This window comes from Mustela erminea, chromosome 8 (genome assembly GCF_009829155.1).
Source record: "Mustela erminea isolate mMusErm1 chromosome 8, mMusErm1.Pri, whole genome shotgun sequence".
Classification (NCBI taxonomy): Eukaryota; Metazoa; Chordata; class Mammalia; order Carnivora; family Mustelidae; genus Mustela; species Mustela erminea.
The window spans coordinates 96,864,559-96,890,652 of record NC_045621.1 but is presented as its reverse complement, the minus strand read 5'-3'; the positions used below and the strand labels follow the sequence as shown (position 1 = coordinate 96,890,652).

The window sequence follows — 26,094 nt, the reverse complement described above, 5'->3', positions numbered from 1 at the left end:
CAAAGGCACAAACTTCCAGTTATAAGATAAATAAGTACTGGAGAAAAACGTATAACGTGATAACTGTAGTTACTATTGCTATATAATATATACAAGTTGTTAAGAGTAGATCCTAAGAGTTTCATCATAAAGAAAAAAATATTTCTGTATGTGGTGATGGATGTTAACTGAACCTACTGTGGTCATCATTTCATAGTACATGTAAGTCAAGTCATTATGCTGTATATACCAAATTTATACAATGCTGTATGTCAACTGCATCTCACTAAAACTGGGGGAAAAAAGAGAAGAAATAATGAACCAACAAAAACAATGATAGCACTGTATCAATGGGCACAGGAGCCAATGGAAGTAGTTCCTAATGCCCCAGCCTTAAATAATTTCAGCAGTAGAATAGTTTATATTGGTTGATAAGCCTTTATATAAAGTAAACATCAATATATTCATAATATAGGTACATGACTGAAAATAATGGGGAAGAAGAGACAAAAATGCCATGCAGAAGAATCCAAAATAATTTATGTAGATACTTCACCCTCAAGGAGGTGGAACCAACTCAACAATCCAAAAGTATGGGCTATGCATTCTGACTTCCTTCCAGAGAGTAGAGTATGGAAAGTGGTGGGTGCAGAGAAACTTCATGGTGGAAACCTGGCAAACCCTACCTCAATGATGTCAACCATATACCTCAACAGTCGTAAGTTATATTGATAATGTGTAACCTGGATATGAAGGGGTGAAGATGACACTTTAATTTGTGGTCTACCTTTCAAAAATAAGTCATTTTAAAAAAAATCAGACAAATCTCAATGAGACAAATCCCTAAAATTCCCTAACTAGTATTCAAAACTGCCAAGTTCATCAAAAGCAAGGAATCTATCACAACCAAAAAGAACTTTAGGAGACATACAGCTGAATGTATTGTATATGCTGGCTGGGATTTTGAAAGACAAAAAGGACATAAGGTATAACTAGGGAAATCTGAATAATTGTGGAGTTTAGTTAATAGTAATGCACCAATATCGGATCATTAATTGTGACAAATGTATCACAGTAATGTAAGATGTTAAGAGTTGGAGAAACTGTATGGGACATATGGGAACTCTCCATATTATCTCTGCAATTTTTTTTTGAAACATTTAACTGTTCTAGAAATAAAAGCTTATTTTTAAACAATGACCTGGGGTAGTTCTCTCCTTTTCTTTTTCAGCACCAATCTGTGTAAAACAGTATCTCCTTCACTAAAGTTTGGCTGAACTCTGTAAAATCATCAAAGCCTGATAGCCTTTTAGGGTGAAGATATTTTAAAATTTCAAATAAATTTTTTTTAACATTTATAAAAGTAAGAAGAAAGACAATAAAGCCTCAACTTCTATAGTTACCAAATATGGCCAATTTCCTCTAAATGACTAAACTCCCTCTTTCAGTATTATTTTTAAGTAAAACTAGACATCACAGAAACCCAGAAAAACCTAGTCATTTTACTGGTAAATATTCCTGCATATATCTCTAAATAGTAAGGACTCAAAACACACAACCATAATAATAAGAGTATACCTAAATATTTATAATGCAATATCAAATACCCAGGTGTTTACATGGTCCAATGGTCTTATCATTTTTATCTGTAAATAGAGAAATTAGTATTGCTGACAATTTTATGCTATTTCTTCATTTTGTACTTCACTCGTTGCTATTTCATTATTTCTTTCTTCTTTATTTAGGTACATTTTATTTTTCCTTATTACTATATGATTGGATGATTAATCAATTTTAAATCTATTCTTTGCCAATTTCATGCATTTCATTTAATACATTTAATACATTTCACTCTAATTATTAATTTAATTACATCTCAAAAGTACTGCTTTCATTGTCACTAAGTTTAAATATTTCTAAGTTCGCTTTTAATTTAAAAATAAATTACTTAAGGGGCACCTGGGTGGCTCAGTGGGTTAAGCCTTTGCCTTCCGCTCAGGTCATAATCTCAGGGTCCTGGAATCGAGCCCTTTGTAGATCAGGCTCTCTGCTCAGCGGGGAGTCTGCTCTCTCTCTCTCTTTCTGCCTACCTCTCTGTCTACTGTGATCTCTCTCTCACTGTCAGATAAATAAGTAAAATCTTTAAAAAATGAATTACTTAAAATATTATATTTTAATTTTCAGAGCTGTCCAAAAGACTTTTTGTTATTGATTTCTGATACTACTGGCTGAAAAGGGATCGTGAAAAGTAGGACACTGATATATTTGTATAACAAGTATTTGATTTCTTTTTACATTTCATGAAAGTAAGGACCTCATTATATTCTCTGCTGGATATGTTGAAAAAATAAATAAACAAAATAATATGCAGGGCCTATTTCCAAAATTTAGTTTATATACAGAAATATGTCCTGAAGTTTAACACCTACCATTTTAAAACATTAGTAAATTAAAAGCCAAGTAGGTATGACTTTCTAAGTTGGCTTTTGTAAGGAAAAACAAAAAGTTCTGGCTCTTTTTCCAGATATATAATGTGGATCTATTTCAGCCAATGATAAGTACTGTAAATGATGTATCATCCCAGATGTTTCTCTTCTTTGGATGATACTTAAAACAACTGAAATGATTGCTTCTAACATCAACATATTAACGCAAGAGACAAGCCCAAGCTTTCCATACTGCTAAAAACACAGTTTTTCAAAAAGCACTTACACTTTAACACACTAATGGTGACCAGAAAGAGAAATTTAAAAAAAATTACAGTTGAACGGAAAAATAGTATTTGAAAATTATTTACCTGATGAAGGGTTAATGTCCAAAACATATGAAGAACTCAAACAGTTCAATAATAAAAAACAATTCAATTAAAAAATGGGCAGAGAAGCTGAATAAAGATTTTTTTTTTACAGAGAAGACATATAGAGGATACATAATAGGCTCATGGAATGGTGCTCAACTTCACTTTAATCCGGGAAGTACAAACCCAAACCACAAAGAGATACCACCTCACAATAACACAACAGTATTAGAACGACTATTATATACACAAGACACAAAAATCATCCATGATGTGGAGAAAAGGAAGCTCTTGTGTGTTGTTGGTGGGAACGTAAATTGGTGTAGCCACTATATAGAGGTTTTTCAAAAAATTAAAAATAGAAGTACCATATGATCCAGCAATTTCACTTCTGGGTACTTATTCAGAGGAAAAAAATACTATCTTGAAGAGATATCTGTACCCCCGTGTTCACTACAGCATTATTTAAAACAGCCAAGTTATGCAAACAACCTCAGTGTCCAAAAACAGAGGAAAGGATAAGGAAAGTGGAACATACATATTTATGTAGTGGAATATTATTCAACCATGAAAAGAAGGAAATCTTGCCATTTACAACAATGTGGATGGACCTTGAAAGCAAAACACTAAGTGAAATCAGTCAGACGGAGAAAGACAAATACCATATGACCTTATTTGTGAAATCTTTAAAAAAAATGAAATGAAATCATAGGTACAGAAAACAGACTAGCAGGTGCCAGAGGTGGGGATGAGCAAAATAGATGAAGGTGGTCAAAGGTACAAATTTCCAGTTATAAAATAAAAAATATTCTTAGAATATAATATATAGCTTGATTACTATAGTTAAGAATACTTTATTTTACATTTTCAAGTTGTTAAGAGAATCTTAACAATTCTCATCAAAAGAAAAAAATTTAGAACTATGAATAATGACGGATAATGGACACTGAGGTTGTTTGCATATGATGGATGTTAACTAGACTTACTGTGGTAACATTTCACTATATATACACCCATATCATGTGTTGTGCATCATAAACTAATAAAATATTTTATGTTAACAGTATCTTTTTAAAAAGGAAAAAGAAGCACTTAATTCACCCACCTTGGTCCCAACCTAACCCCTTATCTTTGACTCAGATGGAAAATCAGATGTATGACCTACTGGACTATTGTGAACAACAAACTTCTATCAAAACCATATCCTGACCCCAAGAAAACTAATAGTAAGAACTGGCATTCCTAGAGACAGTGGCTCTATGCTCCCTTAGTCCTGGGCTTCCAAACTCTGAATTCCCCTTCTTGGAAGTCTTCTGTCTATCAGAGTCCAGACTCTACAGTTATCTATACAGCTCTTCAGCAATGTCAAGAAGGACCTACTAAGCAAAACCATGATGGTTCACCAAGGCTATGTTAACCTGGACTGCATGCAATGTTCCTGTTTTCGTATGTGTCTCTTAAGAGGAATGACCTCTTCTTATTTAATTAATAGGTATTGAACACTGCACTACAGAGGTGAAGGTTTTATACATGTTCTTCCCCGAGTTTGTATCTCCAACCCCCCCAACTCCAGTGTCAGCACCATAGCTGGCTATCCACACTGTGGCTCTGAATGAGCAAGATGTAGTGAGACCTTCTGGGGCCATGAGTTTGCCTTGTCCTCCAGGAAGGATGTCACAGTGGGTCCAAGGATTCTGATCTTCCTACTTCCTCAAACTCTTCTGTTTTTTCTTCAAATTCCTGTTCTGCCAATATCTCAATCCCATTGTTCCTTGGAAGTTCATTGTGAGAAAAAAAAGGGAGGGTATGATAATGAATTTAGCTAACCATCAGTATGGTAACATCGAGGCAATATCTGAATATCTCGAGGCAGAAAAAAAGGGAATCTTACAACAGGGCAAATGGGCTTCCTCTGTTTCCTTTCCTAGTGCCTTGAGATGAGAAATCAAGAATTAATAGTTTTCTTTTTCCCAAGTAGAAATTACCCAGTGAGACGAAAAGGAACCATATCTAAGATTTTGCATAATTAGCCAAAGCATTTTAAAAATTATGTCTGGAAGAGTATTAGTGTTCTGTAGACATTAATATCTCTTTGATAAAAAAAAAAAAGTTAAACAGTGGCACAAGTGATACTCTTCTAAAAATTTAATATCAGCTTAAGAAAACAGCAAATATACTTAAGCCAGTTTCCTTGTCATTTTGAAATGGTCTCACTACAATATTTTGTTGTGTGGTAGATACATATAAAATGCTCTTTACTATTTTTTAAAATATAAACACATATTTTAACTCATAAATTCTTATTGTTATTCATAAATAAAATTGTCTTTCCAAGTTTGGAGGAGAAAGTATAATCACAAGGAATCTGGCCTACAAAATGTTAAGTAAACTATCAATTTCTAGTAACTAAAACAATTTAGAATCTTTTAAGAATCAATGACGGTTAATGGAAAAGTATAAGCAGTCCAGTAACTCATGCAGATTAACAGGGGTATTTGGAATACAGTAAAGGTGACAGTAAAGTTTAGACTATTTAATAAATGATTTGGGAAAAATATTCCTTTTGAACCTTACCTCACACTAACTTAATTCCATCTAGATGATGCCAAGATTAACAGAAAGAAAAAAAACTATATATTTTCTTTTTTTTTTTTTTTGATTTTATTTATTTATTTGACAGAGAGAAATCACAAGTAGGCAGAGAGGCAGGCAGAGAGAGAGAGAGAGAGAGAGGAGGAAGCAGGCTCCCTGCTGAGCAGAGAGCCCGATGCGGGACTCGATCCCAGGACCCTGAGATCATGACCTGAGCCGAAGGCAGCGGCTTAACCCACTGAGCCACCCAGGCGCCCTATATATTTTCTAAAAATAATGATAATGAATATCTTTTATTCCTGGGGTAGAATGAGCCTTTTTTATATAGCCAAATTTAAGATGACATTAAAGTCTTAAGGACAGAATAGACTTCATACGTAAACTGAACCAGTGTTAGGGAGTACAAGAGAAAACAGAATCTCCAAGAATGAAGACAAAATGATTTTACAGTAGTTTTTGAAAAATAATAAAAAGTAAGTATAAAAACAATAGTGAGTTATTTCAAGAGAGTCAAAAACAAAGGAAACAAATATGAAATATCTAATTACTGAAAGAAAGGTTTTCCAAATAAATACTTAGGTCAACAGAACAAAAGAACGGGCAGAACTGATAAAAACTAGTAATGTGCCCAAGCCCACATAGCTACTACTGGCAGAGACAGACTTTGAATCCAGACCTGCCTCACTCCCAAGCATACAGTCTCTTTATCCCCCACATTTGTATGAACTAGCCATTAAACAGCAATCTCTCTATATGAAGTGTGGTACTCTGGATTGAATCCTAGATCATAAAATGGAAATTATTGGGAAAACTGGTGAAATTCTAATAAAATCTGAAGTTTGGTTAATAGCAACATGCCAAGGGTAATCTCTTAGTTGTTAAAACTATGGCATACTTATGGAAGACATTAACATTAGAAAATAGATCAAGGGAATACAGATGTGAAACTTCCTTTAAGGCTAAAATTATTCCAAAATAAAAAGTGTGTTAAAAAATAAAATAAACCTCTCAAAAATGGTGCCTTTAATACTATCTTAAAACTTGTAAGTAAAGAGACTGCACAAAGTCAGATTTTTTAAATTTGCATTTTACATTAAAGACCCTGATTATAAAATGTTCACTGAGATTCTAAAAATCAATACCTTCCTCAACTATATCTTTTTTTTCAAAATACTTAACTTTCCATACCATTTTTCCTTTCCTGTGGATAAAAATAAACATTACTGTAAATAGTAGTCTTTAACAATGTGACGTGCTTGTGATGAACTCTTTTTCTCTTCCGCTATAGACATGACAAAAATTCTGGGCTTGTAACAGCAAGAATCAAATTTAGAGGATGAACAGAACTGCCTGACTTTAGCAACTGTCAGATACTGAACGAATCAGGACTTCAGAAATAAACGAATCCAAGGAGCAGAAAAGCTGTAGCAGGTAATTAAGTAGAAAACTCAGAGGTAAGTAAAGAGGAGAAAAACACTGAGAAAGAGAGAGAACAAACAAAGTAAAAGGCATTAATGAAAATCAGAGCTTATGGTGCCTCGAAGGAGTTGAGATGTGATCAATTATGGAAGGGGGTAAACAGTTCTATGAATAGTAGTAAATCACATCATGGCACTGCTTTCAAGGGCTCCTATCACTCCCAGCGTGAGCCGGAGATCCCTGGCTTACCCCTCTGTCCTCCATCGTTTCACTGATTGCATCTTTTACTATTCACCCTCTCCCCACCAACACGCTCCAGCCAGCCTGTCTCCAGGCTTTTCCTCGGGCACCCCAATCCTCTGTATGCTGACCTCTCAGACTAGAATGATTCTCTCCCAGATATCACCACTGTTCACTCCTGTGCCTCCTTCAAGTTTTGCTCAAATACTAACTTTCCAGTGATTCACTTCTTTGAAACACTATTTAAAATAGTGATGCCCTAGAACTCCCAATCTCTCCTACCCTGATCTTGTTTTTTCATAGCTGTTTCCACCATCTATCACTCTAAATACTTCCAATGTCTGTCTGGTCTCCACAACCACTAGAATTTAAGTTCTTGGATTTTTGCCTGGTCCCCCCCGCACCACCCCGTCTGAAGTTTCCCCAGGGCCTAGGACAGTGTGAGGCACAGAGTAGGTGCCCAATGAATGCTTGTTAAATCAATCAACATGTTAAGTGTGATTTTTCATTACCATAACTAAAATAAGAATGAGAAAATACTGGGAACATTTCCGAAGTTGTTTTTTGAGCAATGAGAGTAATCTTTTTGTGTTCTTGTGTTTTTCTGATGCTGAACAATTATTACAATGTTTCTAAAGGGGCTTTTTATCTTGTTAAAGACTACAGAGTTATATGCCTGAGATTACTTCAACTGAGATCCATTCATTGGCAGTCAGAAAGAGATATTCTTTAGAGGCCTGTTCCTAAGAGCTTAAATAGCATTTAGCTATTATGAGGAAAAGCTCCCTATCATAAAAACTTTACATAACAAATGTTCAGTGGCATTATCCACTAAGTTAATGGAATCATAAAATTCCAACCTCCTCATTTTGAAGATGAAAAAATTGTATAGAAAAATATATATATATACATACATATATATATGTATGTATATATATATGAAGTGAGGCCTAGAAAAGTTGTCACTTCTTAATATTCACCATGTACAACAGCAGCTAGCCTGAAACAAAAGACTAAAACATCGCAGAATGGCCTAGTCCATACACATATCCTAATGCCATCAAAATCCAGATTGGTCATTTTTAGTTCACTATGTGACTAAATGTTCATTTTCTCCAACCTATCTCTGTTTCATTGCTCAAAGATGCTTGTGAGCAGTTGTTTCCTATTGTTTGAACATTTAAGATTCTCACTGCATTAAGATCACTAGAATTTCAAACAGTGTGATCCCCTAAATATTTTAGCATGCTCAAAGGCCACTGCACCATTCCAGAGCCCACTAAACATTCAGGCTCTTGCGCCACACCTTTATCCTCCCTGAGAGAAGTGCGAGGCCAGCATATTTTACCAATTTCTTATTCTTTTGGGGGATGGTTCGTCAATTAACTCTTATGAAATCAAACAAGCAGTCTGCAGGGTCTGAAAATGTGTCACTTCTCTTTTTTAAAAAAGATAATTCTTGTGCTGAAAAATTTCACCTGTGCCTCTATTTTGTCTTAAGTGGAAAAAAAAAAAAATCTGCTGTCCTTTTTTTTTTTTTTTTGCTCAGAGGTAGCAGCAGCAGTTAAATCCACACACGTCCGCACCCTGGGACCCCAGACAGTCATCTCTGATGTTAGAGCGGCACACAGGCAGAGACTTTTGCAGAGAGTCGATAAAATGAAGTTACTATGGACCAAAACAACCATATTGATTTTTAGTATAATTCAAAACACAAGGAAACATCCGTTTTCTGAACGGCACACGCTGAGAAGGACAGGGAGAAACACACTGCAATAGTGCAGAGAAAGAAAAGGGTGGAAGGCAAGTACATTAGCAAACCTCTTCATTTTCTCTTAGGTTGTTTGTTTCTAAGTTCAAAGAACTGAGAGGCTAGAGCTGTGCTGAACTGTTCTTAGCTGAGAACCCAACACTGCTCATTTACTGACACTCCGCTCACAGCGGGAAGCCGGGGTCTTTAGGAAATAAAGCCATATAGCCAGTCTGAATGTTTGAACATCCCCTTCAAAGCCCAGATAGTTCTTTTTCTCAATTAACCCCACCCTTGCTCTCCGCTCTCCCTCCCTCTCTCCCTGTCTGCAAATGGCAGAACTGTCCAAACTGCATTAGGAAAAAACACATTATTTACCAATACATCCTTAAGTTTGCTGCAAGTAAATATTTTCCTTAGATGTCCTTAAGGAGACAAAATGCTTTTCAAGCCAGAGACCTTTGGAAGGGAGGTGCAAGATCAGGAGAGACCAGCCAGCACTTACCATGGCCCCCTCACTTCCTCTCTGGGCAACTTCTCGCTGCAGCCGGGCCACAGCCAATTTCTCCCTGGGGAAACAAAAGCACGTGGTTAGCTGCCTATTCTTCTCAGGGTAGAGGTACACTGGCATGGCTTTGAAACATTCTTTTGAGGTCTCCAGAGGAACTCCTTCCCTGGTTTAGCTCACTTCCTCCACTAAACTTTCTATAAATATTTAAAGTCATTCGTGCATTGTTTTCATTGAGTGTCATGAAAGAGATTTTTTTTTTTTTTTTTTGCCTTGGATTTTATAAAAGCCAAATAAACCCTAAATGCTAAGTAAAAACTTCCCTCTACGTCCATGAACATATATAATTTGGAAACAAATTTTCCTGTGGCGAAAATATTTCAGTGGTCCTTTCTGTATCAACTTTGCTTACATAGAGTTATTTTAATTTCTTTTGTTGTTCTTTACTGATGGTGAATTTTAAAAGGCAAACAGGCTTGAATCTTGAATTGATATTCTTGAAATTAAAATAGAAAATCACTTACAGACTTGCCACATCAAAGTACCATGCTCTTATATATGTCTGACAACAACACTATAATAGGCTTTATTATCCCCATTTACAAATTTGGAAACTGAGGCTCAGATAGGCTCAGCTCCCAGCTGGTATGCATCAATTGTATTAGGATCAAACTTTAGGCTTTCTTTATCTCACAAATCCTAAATAAAAAATTTGCTTATCGTTTTTCAGGGCTTAGAAAATATGTAAAATTTAAAAGCATTTATTTTAGCATCCTTTATTTTACAATGGGGTCCATTTTGTATCTTTATAATTGTAATTCTGATTTCAATTAGAATACAATTTAATATTCACCAGAATCTCAAGAATGTTTTGTAAAGTGATAGATACTACACTTTGGATAGCTAATGATTCTTAAGAAAAAAGGTTACAGATGAAGTAGTGGTAAGTGAACCCTTCCAGTAATCTTCCAATCTTAGTATTAGCACAGATTTTCCCCCAAATCCTTCCTTGGTTATGAAGTGGTGGAAACCATTTGTGTGATATTTCATCCCTCAGCCTTCCCTCTACATGGGACTGGCTATTTGGCTACGAGCGAACAGCAAGGGAGCAACCAAATTCCTAGCTGAGTGAGAGGATTTCTCCAGGCCTAACTGCTTGGGTCTTTGAAATGCCTACGACTGCCAAGAAGACATGTGCTTTAGTTTGGTTACAGTTAAGTCAATTTTTTAGTAGGAATAGTTCTCTTTGAATTCGTGCCTACAGAGACACATTAGAAGAAGAAAACTAGAACCAGGAGATCCCTGAGGAGAACAAGTTTTGGGAGCTCGGGGCAGGACCCATGCATAGAGACTGAGGGAAACAAACTCAAGAGGAAGAAGCCAGGCAGAGACGAAATCACGCTCCTCTTTGTCAGGTGAGCAACAAAGAAATCTCTGTGTTCTCTGACCCAAATCTTAATGAGCAGATGAAAGGCGCAAAGAATTGAAAGAGAAAAACAAGACTGACTTCCGGTTTAATATGAAAAATAAACACATGGTAGATACAAGGACAAAGAAACCAAAGAACATACCCTATACTTTATGAGCAGTTCAACTAAGTATATACACAACAGAAGTGCCTAGGTATGTTCAGTAAATGACATGAACTAGAATGTTCGTAGATGCACTCTTTGTTATCACCTAAACTAAAAATGTGCACCCCATGAACAACAGAAGGGGTAAACTTCTTCTTTTTTTTTTTTTTTTTTTTAAAGATTTTATTTATTTATTTGACAGACAGATCACAAGTAGGCAGAGAGGCAGGCAGAGAGAGAGAGAGGAGGAAGCAAGCTCCCTGCTGAGCAGAGAGATTTTATTTATTTATTTGACAGAGAGAGATCACAAGTAGGCAGAGAGGCAGACAGAGAAGGCGGGGAAAGCAGGCTCCCCAGTGAGCAGAGAGCCCAATGCAGGACTTGATCCCAGGACCCTGAGATCATGACCCGAGCCGAAGGCAGCGGCTTAACCCACTGACCACCCAGGCGCCCCGAATGGGTAAACTTCTACATAATCATACATTGGGATACCAGAAAGTGCTGAGAAGGAGTCACGTATACCTGATCACAACAACACAGAGAGCACCACAGCAGATGAAAGGATGGAAAGAGCAAACAGAGAAGACTGTATAGTTTATGATTCCATTTATATAAAGTCCAGGGGCGCCTGGGTGGCTCAGTGGGTTGAGGCCTCTGCCTTCAGCTCAGGTCATGATCCCGGGGTCCTGGGATCGAGCCCCGCGTCGGGCTCTCTGCTCAGCAGGGAGCTTGCTTCCTCCTCTCTCTCTGCCTGCCTCTCTGCCTACTTGTGATTTCTGTCTGTCAAATGAATAATAAAAAAAAAAAATCTTATATAAAGTCCAGAGACCAGCAAAACTCCTATGTAGTTCAATAAGACAAGACAAAGAAAAGATGTGAGTGTCAATAAAGAGAAAGTGAAATTGTCTCTATTCACAGATAAAAACTTTTCAAATAGAGAATACTAAGGAACTTACTAAAACAGCTATACGACTAATAAGTGGGTTTAGCAAAGTCACAGATACAAGCCAATACACAAAAAGCAATTGTGTTTTTACATACTAGCATCAAACAACTGGAAATTTTTTTTTTTAAAGATTTTATTTATTTGTCAGAGACAGAGGGAGAGAGAGCGAGCGAGCACAGGCAGACAGAGAGGCAGGCAGAGGCAGAGGGAGAAGCAGGCTCTCTGCCAAGCAAGGAGCCTGATGTGGGACTCGATGCTAGGACCCTGGGATCATGACCTGAGCCGAAGGCAGCTGCTTAACCAACTGAGCCACCCAGGCGTCCCTGGAAAATTTTTTTTTTAATTTATTTACAATAGTGTCAGAACATAAAATACTTAGGAAATAAATTTATAAAAGGTTTGTCAGGATACTACAGTGAAAACTGTGAAATGACTGCTCAGAACAATTAAAGGAGACTACACACACTCTCTCTCTGTGTGTGTCTCTGTGTCTCTGTGTCTCTGTAGATTCAGATCTCTTGAAAGGTCTCAGGAACACTCAGCATCTTAGGACCACACTTCAAGAAATTAACCTAGAAGATATAGAAGTAGAAATGGAAGAATAGTCTAAAAAATTTCCTGGACTCATTATTCCTGATTGCTGAATCTTCAGCACAATATTGAATATGTATGCTAACAGCATGTTAATTTTTTACAAGAGCAGTTTAGCGTAAAGAAGACATTCCTAGAAACAGAGCAAAGTCTATCTTAGCACAATCATCCAACTAAATGATGAACAGAGTCCTCACACAGCTTAAAGGTTAGAAACATCACAATTTTATCCTTAAAGAGTTTGCCTTATAACACTATTGGGAATTTTCACACAGTATAGGTTCATGTGAAATCTTATAAAACCCAATTTGAAAGAAAAATTTAACAGATTTGGCCATTACCTAGTTTTTAAGAAGGAAAATGTTCATAAGTCATGAATTTTATATTCTGCCCACACATTCCATTTTTAGGCATTTAATAAACAGTGAGTGAACCAATGTGAAAGGCTCATCTTCGAAGTGGCAGCATGTTAGCCATCTGAGTTGGTAAAACAGAGCAAAATCAATATGTAGAAACTGGAAATACCTGCTTATTTTTGACCTACCACCACGTGACCAGAAATGTACCCAACTTCAAACAGCCACGTGAATATGTATAACACATGCATGAGAAATTTCAGTGTAGTCTGAGTCACAGAAATGACAATCCCCAGAATGAGCCCTGCAACCTAGAGCTCCTTATTTATATAGTTGTAAACTTGCTTAAGTCTAGTTACTTGAGAGCTATGCTGATTCAAAGTAGTGAACTAGTGAATGAGCAGAATTCGTGAGAATAGCAAATACAACTGTCTCTTTAAAACCATGCTCTGGGGGCACTTGGGTGGCTCAATGGGTTAAGCCTCTGCCTTTGGCTCAGGTCATGGTCTCAGGGTCCTGGGATCGAGCCCCACATCGGGCTCTCTGCTCAGCAGAGAGCCTGCTTCCTCCTCTCTCTCTGCCTGCCTCTCTGCCTACTTGTGATCTCTCTCTCTCTCTGCTAAATAAATAAATAAAATCTTCCCAAAAGAAATGCTCTGTAATTGGTTTAAATCATTTATTTGGGAAATGCAATATACATAATGTCATGAAGCAGGCATCTCTAAGACTTGTAAGTAACAGCTGGGTTTTCTGTGGTATAGGAAGGACAAGACCAGTACCATCTGAGTCCCAGTAAGCAAAGCATCCCAATTTTGACCTATTTTTTGCCATAAGTTTCTGAATCCTATTTCCTTTGAAAAGTGTTTCAAGGCCAAAAAAAATCAAAAAAGAATACTTTCTTGAGGTTTGGTACTTTCTAATCTCTCAAATCTGTCATAATGTTGGTGTGTCATGAATTTGCAAGATTTTTGATTTTAGTAGGAATTATATTTTATTTTTGTATGAAAGGTTGTCATTCTTGATAAAAATTTAAGGAAGTGAAAGAGTTATCAGATGGGTGAAAGTATCTTATGGTGAAAATCTCAGCATTTCTAGATGTTCTCATTTCTCGGCTCAAATTAACAACTTAGTCAAAGTATTAAAAATAAGTGGGTCTGCCTTTTCTATAGTCATCTCATTTGCCCTTGGGTTCAGCAGTCCCTTGGCAAACCATATCTTCAAACTCCCAAGGTCCCAATATATGTGGGGAAACCAAATGGGACCAGCATCTTTTTCATGCAAATTCAGGGTTCTTAAAAACAGCTTTGTTCAAAAATAAAGAAAGCATCCTTGACTTGCATGCTACCCAAGGCAAATTAAACACAGTCACATACATATACACTCTTGCTCCTATTTGAGGACTTCAGCTCATCTGTTGGAAACAGACAAATGTGCTTTTGCAATGCATTACTGTTTTGTTTTGTGTTTGTAGCAAAGCCAGTAGCTTATTATGAAGGGGGTATTGACTTTAGGATTGCAAAACAAATGCCCAGGGATATTTTATTGAGAGCTGTGGATCCTTATTTATAGAACAGGCATAAAAGAAGGATAAAAAGAATATACACACAATGAAACAAACAAACATAAAAAGATCCACAAACACTTCCTTTTCAGTTAAATGCAAAGAGAATTCTTCCCTGCAACAGGGATGAAACAGAACTACTTTCCTTACTCAATGTTTTACCCAAAAGGTGAATTCATCCCAGGTTTCTGAAGTCTGTCAGTATCGTCCCAGATAATTTCAACTCAACATAAGAAAGAACACTACCAAAAAGTATTTATATGAACCTTGGATCTTCCCCATACCACGGACATAAATGCAGCTTCAGCCCTTGGGAAGATTGTCCTCCATGAAGACAATAGGAAGTTGGCATTTGTCAAGTCCAGAGAAGACCTGCGAGGTCTGCATCCTCAGAGAAACAATCAGCTGCTTGCAGGGGAGGACTATATTCAGCTGTGATGTGTGGAGACCACAAACTTAAGGGCAGCATAAACCCATCTGTTGCATGAGTGTCGAAAGCAGGCCTGTCTAGAGACAAATCAATGTTCTATTGCAACTCTAAGGTGGCCCGGGCACACCGCCTGAATGAGTGAGAATGAAACCAGTGAGCAGCCCTGCTCTCCACCAAGCAGATGGGACCCCCCTTCCCGCCCCCTGCGAGGATACCCTGGAGGAAGAGCAGCACCAGCTTGCAGCCTAAGTGTGAAGAATTATGTCTACTCATTGTGAGTCTCGTTGCCCCAAACTACTCAATACAAACAATGCATTAGGCACACCAGTGAAACTGTCCTTAGAGTAGGTACTCTGTGTTTTGATGAAACTGCCAGATAATCTGTGTCATCTCTACTTGACTTTGTAGAAAAACAAAGAATAATAGGAAATAAAATAAATTATAATCAACTAGAACAAAAATATTAGAACTAGAACAAAAAATTAGGGCTAGGCATGCTCATATGTGTATTTAAAAAGAAAAAAAGAATTTGTTGGCATTTTATAAACCCAAAGATACCGTGGTATTAAAGAATCCTACAGCATCCCCCAAACAACCCTAACTTCATGTTAGTTTAGGTTCTTAGGTTAAACTCTTATATTCCAAAGTATTTCAAATTATTTAAATACATAAATAGTTATGTATGATTGATATATGCATAAATCTCTTTTAATTTATTCAGTATGTTCTGCTAAGTGACCATATAATCCAATGATGATGAAAATTCTGATTCATTCACATTCACAAACAATGTGAATTCATTCTCTGCCTGGCACTCTTTTTGGCCCCGGGGAAATACAGATAACTAGATGGTCCCACTTTCAGAGAGCTCGAGGTCAGAAAGACAGCACACCTAAGCAAACCTGTGCCTTAAGATGTCATAAGCACAAAACAAGAGTACTGAATTCAAAGCTGGATTTTAACCATTAAAGCTAGGTGATAATTTTATCAGAAAATTGAAATTGAACCTCCTTTAAATGGGAAGATACAGTCTACTATTTTTTAAAATAAACTCATTTTTCTAAAGATCATACATCTCAGCAACAAGTCATACAGGGAAAACAGGTTTTTCCTCATAAATACTTTAACAATGAAGAATCTCTGTAATATTTTTTCACTGTGATTCCCTAAATTTCTCAAGTCTTTTTAATGGAATGGTATTAGACTTTACTGCCCCTTTGAGTCATGGTTTCATCCAGGTCACTTCTTTTGGAGACATGTGACTGACTTATCTTGCCTCTTCCTTTTCAATACATTGTATCACCACATCCTCAACTTAAAAAGAGAAGAGTTAATCGCTAACATTTAGTCAATGATTACTATATCAAGCACTACCCTCAACACTTTACATGAAACATTTCTACCTCAAATAATGCCATGACATGAGTATCATCATCCTCTCTGTGGTATATTGCAATGATTCTCAGAATTTTGGGATTTGAAACCTCTTTACATTTTTTAAAACAATCACCAAGGACTCCAAAGACTTTTCTTTCTGTGGGTTCTCCCAATCAACATTTACCATATTCCCAATTAAACTGAGATTTTGATAATACATACTAATTTATTGGGAATAATAGTAATTCCATCACAGGTTAATGTAAGCACAATATAATTGTGAATATAGCTATAGATTCTAAAACAAAAATCAGTAAGAAGAGTGGCATTGTTTTATACATTTGCAAATCTCTTTAATATCTGGCTGACAAAAATGACATCTGGATTCTCCTTTCTCTGTCTATATTCAGAAGGCTGCAATGTCACAGGGTGAATAGCTTCTGACAAACCAGTATATGTCCATGACCAAGGACAGTGAGAAAGGTGAAGTAATATTTTAGTCTTCTTATAAAATTAGGTTTGACTTATAGATGTCTGTAAAGGTCATAGACCCCTTGGAGTCCTGTGGCCCAAAGCTGGAGCACTGTTGATGCACCTTCCATGGGGAAACTAAGGCTCAAGCCGACTGAAAAACATGCTCATCATGTCACTGCTCTTAAGTTTAAATACCGCCATGCATGTTTTCCAAAAATGCAAAACAGCACTGAATACACATTCAGTTAAAATCTCACTTGTTAGACTTGTACCTCCGTATCCACTATCCCCTTTTACTACAAACTCTACTGCTAGGGAAGTAGTCACAAATAATGCATGAAATTATTGAGGTCTCCGAGGAAAACACACATTCCTAACCACTTTAATGCCAATCAGTATGAAAACTGCTGATAGAACTTTTCTGGAATATGCAAAATTCCACCTCCACTTCTTGCAGAGTGGAATAAAAATAGTAATCAAACTCCCAACATAAACCAATGCTCAGGCATAAATTTTGTTTCAATTAACAGCACACCCCTAGGCCCCCAGCATTTTTCCCTACAAAGATATCACCAAATGCCTAAAAGAAATTAGACAGATGATTACTGTCACTTATACCTTGGGGCAGAGAGTCACACTTAAAATTCTGAGCAAAGGTTTCAATGAATCATCGGCCTACCCCATTTATGAGTGGGCCCTAAGAATATGAGCATGGTGGTGACCTAGTATGTCTGTAAGGCAAGCAGATCAGCTCCCCCAGGAGGCCTAGGACCATTCTCTGCAGACACAGGCATCCTGGGGAGTCACCCGCCACAGAAGAATGACAATGCCGAGTGCCAGGTGCCCTTGTCGAGCGGGCAGATGGGGATACCAGTGGCAGCAGTCCCTGCATAACAGCTAAATTAATTAGTCTTTCCAAAGCAGATCATCTAATTACTCATCCACTCAGATATTCAGCACAAGAAAAGAATTTGAGAAACTTCTAGACATAGAACCCAGATGAAACAAACTTCTTCATGCACTTCTTCCAATAAGTAGTGTCTATGTTGCCCCAAAACTTTAAAATGCAAACATTTACCCTCTTATTACATACTTTAAGGGATTTTATTCACATTCACAGTGCATACAATTCAGTTAAGTCAAGAGTACATTTTAAATTGGTGACCTTCATGTGATTTTGTGCAGCAATAAGTAAGAGGGAGCTGTACTCAGCATGGCCAACACACACACTCCCAGACTCTGGGAGAGAGCGGGAGTTTAATAATGAGCCTTGCTGATTAAGGAATGCCCTCTCCCTCCCCTCCAACATAATAAATACAGAGATTTTCAAACAACTCAGTGTTTTGAAATACGGAGATCATTAGTAAAAACAAATTAATTTTAGCTACCTGCCTTTCTAAAGGTCTTTCATCCACATGGTTCTCCCTATCGAGCTTTCAGGAGCATCTGCAATTTTTTTTTTTAAATTTCTAGTACCCTCAATGCCATGCCACAGAAGTGTCCTCAAAATTGTTTTTTTTTTTTTTTTAAAGATTTTTTATTTATTTATCAGAGAGAGAGAGGGGGAGAGAGCAAGCACAGGCAGACAGAATGGCAGGCAGAGGCAGAGGGAGAAGCAGGCTCCCAAGGAGCCCGATGTGGGACTCGATCCCAGGATGCTGGGATCATGACCTGAGCCGAAGGCAGCCGCTTAACCAACTGAGCCACCCAGGCGCCCCTAAAATTGTTTTACCCTGAATGCTCTTCCACTTGCAAAAATGATGTCTTAAAGTGCACTTGCATTTTCATTTCCTGATTCAGAGATTCATCCATAAGGTCCCTGTTGTTGCCTAAAACAGTTGCCTGACTCAAAATTTTTCTCCTCTAACTGGCTCTAAGACTCAGAGGACTGGCACTTTACAATCTTCCTGTGTCCAAGGCACACATACGCTCCATGAATGAAAGATCATGCTTCAGAGCAAAGATGGCGTCACTGTCTGGAGGCAAGATCACAAGCGGCCTCCACCCATAGTAAGTATCAGAAGCTAGGCCCATGCCCAGAACTCAATAAAAAATAAAAAAATAAAACTACAAGCTACCTACAAATCTTATTACTATGGTTACCTATGAAGCATTCTGCCTGTTGTAGATGTACCAGTTAATATTGTTAGCACATAAATATATCAATGAAGGAATGAACTTATATTGCAGGCTTTTCTCCTTTGTATTTTTACTTGGAACTGTCAGCTCTCACTAGAATAATACGTGCTTTCATCGCAACATTGTTAATACACGCAGGCTCTACTGACTTATTTCACGCAATATTGAGTTAAAGCAATCTCATTATCTTCTTCTCTTCTCTATCCCAAAGCTCTCCTACCTGATTCTGAAATACATATTAGGGCAAAAAAAGTCCCTCCAAGTTTAAATATGAATTTCTAGTCTTAACTTCTGCAATAACTTATTTTTTGAGCATATAGTCAGTTCAGAGTCTTCAAAACAGATTTCCTTGAGATAGAATTTTTATGAATCACTGAAGACCCACTCCTTTTCTTAAACTAAAGTTTCACTTCGGAAGAAATCTAGATTTCAGAATGAGCATTGCTTATATTTCCATGTCTTTTTAAGGAACTTGGAATTCCCCATGTTTTCATGCCCTACCCCCATACTTCCACCCTTAGTATTAAAATTCCACTATTCTAGATCAGTATTATGCCTGGCCTATATGAAAAACTTTGTAAAACAAGAGAATTACATTAATAATGTTTAATTTTATTCCATCAATTTTGGTAACATCCCAAAGTGATGGGCTATATGTAGTTTAATACAGAAAGGGAATTCTTAGGGAAAAGAAAATTTTCTTTTTCTGTGCTAACCATCTCCTAGGGAGTCTTCCATACCTGTTGGTGTGTGCAAAAATAGCCCTTATGTGACAATTAATTTCATTTCCACGGCTTTCAATTATCAATGGCCCTGAAATTACATTCTGTCTCTATTTCCATGAGAGTCCCAAGATAGGATCTGTGACTAGACTTAAGCCATCTGTCTAGACTCAGAAGAAGGCGGCTTGTAGATTCCTGGGAGAAATGGTTGCAAGAGATAATGCAGGAAATCCTGGTGGACTATGATACAGCCAAGTGTGTACCTAAATCCTCCTTTCTTCATTTATGGAATGAGTTACACACATAAAACGAGTTCTGCTGAACAAAAGCGTGGCTTTTACAGTAGACAGGCAATGCCATCAATTCATTCCACAAATAGTACACTGTCTGTTATGTTGGAGGTACTTTGTTAGGCTCTATGGAAGAAACAATGATGAGGAGGCTTGACTGCTATAGTCCAAGAACATTCTATGTCTTTATCCAATGCTACAGATTGAACTGTGTCTCCCAAAACCTTTAGGTAGTAGTTCTAATTCCTAGTAACTTAGAATGTAACCTTACTTGGAGGTGGTCAAGTTAACGTAAGGTCAGTAGTGTGAGCCCTACTCCAGTATGGCTGGAGTCCTTAAAGGGACAGATCTGAAGACAGACACAGGAGAAGCACCACGTGTGACAGACGCAGAGACTGGGATGATATGTCTACAAGCCGAGGGATGCCAAAGATTGCTAGCAAGTCACCAGAAGGGAGCAAAAAGGCCTGGGACAGATTCTCCCTCGCAGCCCTCAGAGAGAATCCACCCTGTCAATACTGTGATTTTAACGTCCAGCCTCCAGAACCGAGAGATGGTAAATCTCTGTTGTTTAAGCCCCCTAGTGTGTGATATTTTGCTAAGGCAGCCACAGCAAAAAATAAAATAAAATAAATCAACTATATATATATTGAAAACAATACATCTCTACAAATATACAAATATATAAATAATCGGGTAAAGTGTAATGGGTGCTCCAAGCAAAGTGTGATATATTTTCAGCAGAAGGAGTGTTTACTTCTTATCAGGGGGAAAAAAAAAATGGGAATCATTATAGAGGAAGTGGTAGTCACATTTCACACACATTAAGAGTCAAAAAAATCAGAAGCCAAACATAGGAATTTATGACAATAGAACCATAAACTATTGACTCCAGAGCTGTTGTTGCTGCTTTTTTTTTTTTTTTAATCTAAGACACTCACTTCTACATGCCATTTCTCGAGAGTTCAAGATAACTATATAAAAGAGTCAAATGGTACACCCCATAGCTAAACCTCCACAGATACACATTCTCTTAATGAGAAAAACATTTTTAGTATTTTCATCTTCACATTCTTTTTAGTCACTCTACTGGGATGTCCAGTATATCTTGGAGCTCTATTACAAGAATAGTGAGTTGGTTGATTTTCTAGACTGGGAACGGTTTGCAAATATACTAACTTGCTCTCTGGCTGCCACCTCCATTACATCGATGTGCACTGGTCACCTGCAGGTGATTAGGGGTTGGGTGACCTTTGGTCCTGGAACTGGTCTGTCTAGAGACAGAAACATAACCAGGCCCTCATTAGGTCAAGTCTCCACCCAAATGAACCATTATCAAGCCTAAGGAGAACTACAAATTGTCTGATTTTTGTAAACCATTCAACTTAATAACCTTTCCCCGCAAAGCATTCAGTATTTCTTACCGATCTGATCATTTGCTAAACCATCTTTATGAGTCCAGAATCTATCAGAACCAAGCTCATCTACTTTCCTTGAAGACTTCTTTTCACTATTGAGCTTCATAGCCTGATAGATTCTTCTTTTCTAATCATTTCATGTAGATTGTAGGTATTTGATTTCTCCTGCCTGCAAGTAACAGAAACAAACTCCAGACAGAATAAGAAAGATGAAGCATTTGATTGAGCAGATTATGATACTTCGGGAGCAACCGAACCACCAAATGCTATGAAGGGTAAGAACCTGGGCACTTCCAGGGGTCTCTCCAGTAAGAAGTCACAGATGTTCACTAGCCTGGCCTAGCTCTCAGGACTCCTGTTTCTATTTCCCAACACTTTCACATCTTAAACTCCATGAAACAAGATCCTGATTGATGTAGTTTTAGTGAGGCACACACTCTGGATTGATAAGCTTTTGGCCTGGGGTCAGGGCTACATAGTGCTAGCTTAGATATGCTCCTTCTCCCCATTATAGGCTGGCAACTAATTCTAGAGAAGTAAACAATTATTAGTATCTGCCATATGGGTTGGGCATTTGTACTTTGTATGTGTTGACTTTTCTTTGGAAAATGCCTTCTATGTATTCTTAATTAATCCATTCTTGTATCTGTAGCAAAAATAAACAACCAGATATATTTTTAATTTAATAATTTTTACATTCATTCCAACTGGACTAACTCCATTGGAGATTTTCTGTTAAAAAAAAAAAAATACCTGGTTGGAATTATCTTGTTTTCTTCATATTGTCTTGACACGTCCACTATCATTGTGACTTAAGAATTTACACTGAACTTACTCATCATTTCTTTCTTCTAGAATATATAACTAGCCTTTAGTCTATATATTGCTTTCTGTATTTTGTCCTACTGTCCCCATGGTCAGTGTGACTCAATTTATGTTAAGCACGCTCTTAGAAATGTTATCAACTATCAATCATGTACACATTCCCACAACACGTATAATGTCGGAACCAGAGAATGCACTCTCAGGAGATACAAACTAATCAGGAAACACCTCCCTTTTCTATTTCTTGTGCTTCACACCATCACCAGCAAGACTGTTTCAAATGACCAACAATAAGATTTTTAAGGACACAGGCAATTTTAAGGGATGTCAATTTAGAACATCTAGAGAATAAAGGAGAAACTCATATTCTTTGTAAATAGACAATCTAATCATGGCTAAATACGTATAATATGCAGTTAATATCTGAGCTGACCAGTAGCTAAAAATCAACAAAAAAGTCAACAACGGAAAACTTTAGAAGGAAAAGAGATACAAGAAAACAAAATCTAATGTCTAAGAGGTAAGAAATGAATGGGGACCAATCTGTGAAATAATTTCATATATTTTACACCAGATAAGAACCTAATGGGGAAGAAGAATATGCGTGTATTTAAGACCATCCATGATACTCTCAACAAAGATACAAGTGTTTTTAGAAAACAGGAAAGCAACGGGTATGCCAATGGAAACAATGTTTTGAAGAAGAAGAACACCACAACTACTAGGCAGAAAGATTCTGTCAAAATAGGTCACTGTAAACTTTTTGTTTATATGTAAAGAAGCCTAAGTAAGCATGTATTATTATCATCTGTATTAATGACACAGTAAGAGAAAAATTTTAAAACAAGAGAGGGGAAAGGCAAGGGCTAAGTAGTTCAAAGAGACAGTGAGAAGCTCCTTTCTGAAGGAGGGAAGACACCTACTGTCCCTGAAGGCAGATGTTGGTTGAAGTGGTGAGCACTATTCCTTGAACATATTTTGTTGACTGTTAAGATAGAGGAGAATAAGAGGAATGGGGACAATAATACTTGTGTAGTGATTATACTCCCAGCCCTTTATAGTTCATTATTAACTCACTCAATCTTCCCCTCACCATAAGGTATGCACTATTATCATCCCTGTTTTACATATGACGAGAATAAGGCACAGAGAGTTCAGGTAAAAGATCTCAGAGCTCGTAAGTGATGATGTCAGGACTGGGGCCCAGGCACTCCTGGCTTCAAAGCCCCCATTCTTAACCTTCATCCTATCCTGTCCATGTGATTTTAGCTGGACTTAGCATTTTTACATTATAGGTGGTTGTTCAGAAGTACAGTCACTAAAAATATCTTAATGAACTTCATAAGAAGCTCTCGAAATTTGTTTTAAATTCCCTTGGGAGACAGGGAACCAAAGAGGCAGAATGGAGTTGTGTTTAACAGGACAGACTCTAGAGCCAGGCTGCGTGGGTTCTGAATCCCTGATCTTCCACATACCCTTTCTGACTTCCCATTCTATCACAGGGCATCATTATCTACAAGCATACACTGCCCCTTTTCTGCAGGAGGACATGCCTCCTCTACCCTGCTGATATCAGGCTTGGCAGAGCACTTGCTTTGGCCAAGGAAATGTGAGTGGAGAGCCCATGTTTAACTTCTGGGCAGGAACTGGCCAAGAGCCAGGACAAGATGTGCCATGTTCTCTCCTCTCATTAGGATCAGCAATGGCCTGGGTCCTGATGTGAGTTTGCCTTGGGACAGAGCCACAGACCCACTTGGCAGAGTAAGAATATGCCTTTGTTGTTGTAACTCACCAGGATTCAGGGGTTGTTTGTGACTAAGATGTAACTGTCTCTCTTGACTCATATGCTCTCTGTGCCTCAATGCCCTAGCTGTTTCTAGAGTTGTTGCAGGAATTAAATGACTTAGTTTTATGAAGTATGTGGAACAGTGGCTGGCACAGGATAAGCACCACAGAAGTGTTAATCCTTACAGTTCTATCTATAAATGGCAGGAGAGAAGTATTAGTGAGCCAGATACTCATCCGAAAAGAATACAAGCAGAGAAAAGACTTCCAAAGGAAACCTCACTGATACTCATCAAATCAAATGCTTTTCTGGTTCTCAGATCCTTTCAACTCAGTTCTCACATCATACTGGTTGCCCTGTGGGCTTTCTGAAAACTTCTCTTCAACAGTCCCTCATCCACCCAGTAATCTCATTTATTTGTTGACAATTCAGGGCTTTAGTACTAGTGACTAGTCTCCAGACACTTTTCCTTCTTTTCTTTTTTTCTTAATATTTTTAAATTAACATATAATGTATTATTTGTTTCAGGGGTACAGGTCTGTGATTTATCATTCTTACACAACCGACAGCAATTCTACAAAATTCAGTTACTTTGGCCATGAAGATATTCCTCCTCCATTTTCCTCAGCTATATTTCTGGAAACAGAGTTGAACACCAGTTTTCTCCTCCACTGAACACAATTCTACTAAGATAATGGTTACTACCTCTATTTCTAAAGGTGGAAGATTAGGTAACTTTGACAAGTTTTCTTGTTTCGAGTTTGGGTTAGCTTCCATTTGCTAATGTGCAAATTTTTACGGCACAACTCTTGCCAATTAATGTTCTACACAACTTGCTTTCAGGGGACACTGCTGCTGACAACTCTGGATGTTTTAACAAACAGATACTGAGACCTCTTAGGTCTTGAGTCCAAGAGAAGATACTGCGAGTCTCTCTCAAATCTATCCTAGAAATGAGACTAAAGTAGGAGCCCAAAGGAGAGATCTTTGATAACACTACCCTCCTTTCAAAGATGGGAAAATGGAGACTCAAATAAGTTGAACATGTCATTGAGGAAAATAAGTCAGTTGAAGAGCAAAACCTAGGTAGAACAGAGTCATTATCTATAGGAGCCAAGCTACTGCTATTTCCAGGGCTGATTGTGTTTAAAAGAAAAACTTTGGGAAACATGACTATATTTGGATACAATGAAAACATGTTAAATACAGTCAACAAATTCATTCACTACATGTGACTGAGCATTTTAACTGGGTTTTAATCAGACCTTTTCACAAAACCCAAGAGGTTACTGAGAAAGATAGGATAACAGAGTCCCATTTTACTAACTCATATGTAAATGAGGTTGGTAGGACTGAGTCAATATCATGGTTAAACTAAGCTGAGACAGAAAACAGAACCCAAGTTATTCGTTACATCAAAATGCTTTATTTGGCAGTTACTTACTATATAAATAACTCACCAGCTATTTTCTCTGAAATAGTAATGATTAGAATGGCTATCCTATCTAACCAAAAAAACTGAAATAAGCAATAACAAGATCAATCTTCGGAAAATAAACACTGAAGGCAGCTGTAGCTGCTTTTGACTGTTACTGGAGGCAAATAAAACCCGAAGTTATTTCTAGCACTCATCACTTTAATGATTTCTAAATTTGCTTCTCTAAAAGAAATGTACCAGAGATTAATAAATTTTACATGAAAACAAATAGAATGTGTAAATTGCTAAGGGGTTTGCTCCCTTTATTTTAATTCTAGCCATTTTTCCCAAACCCAAAAGAAAGACATTCCCTGAAGCTTTGTGTGGTTTTTGGCAAAACCATCTCTTCTATAACTAAACAGATAAAGAAAGGATGTACTGTTTTAGTGGGTAATGATAAAGCTGAGATTTAGAACTAAAAACATTCTGGGTCACAAAAGCTTTTTTTCTTCTTTCCTTTTTTCTTTTTCCCCTCCAGTCTCTGGCTAACTTCTCATGTCTAAAAGACAAAAGAGAAAGCAAAACAAAGAGAAAAGGATTCTGTAGGCACCCATATACGAGAAAGTTACAATAGTCGAAAGTTCACAATAAAAACAGATTGTCATAGATGGGAATTCCATTAAAGAAGGACAATATATCTGCTTTGGAAAAGGGCTCAATCCGTTTAAAAAAAAATTACCGATAGACAAAGTCCAGAGCTGAAACACAGTTATAGGATCAAAGGCAAAATAACTGGCAATGTCCTTGTTAGCTCAAAAGAAGAGCAAACCAAGCAACAAACACTCTCTTGCGAAAAGGAGAATGTCTTTAGTACAATACAATAAGACTGTTATATGTGACACC

At 37.4% G+C, this 26,094-nt stretch overlaps 1 protein-coding gene across 11 annotated transcripts in view; it reads right to left on the bottom strand.

Annotated features, from left to right (window-relative positions):
- NCKAP5 (NCK associated protein 5) overlaps positions 1-26,094 on the bottom strand; it is a 970,240-nt gene that overhangs the window by 516,340 nt on the left and 427,806 nt on the right. For 10 of the 11 annotated variants that reach the window (XM_032354091.1, XM_032354099.1, XM_032354093.1 and 7 more), the window contains one exon: positions 9,283-9,346. In XM_032354091.1, coding sequence (XP_032209982.1) covers positions 9,283-9,346 — 64 coding nt within the window. Of the gene's footprint in view, positions 1-9,282; positions 9,347-20,758; positions 20,763-26,094 lie in introns of those variants that run through there. The other variant, XM_032354097.1, reaches the window with a different exon arrangement.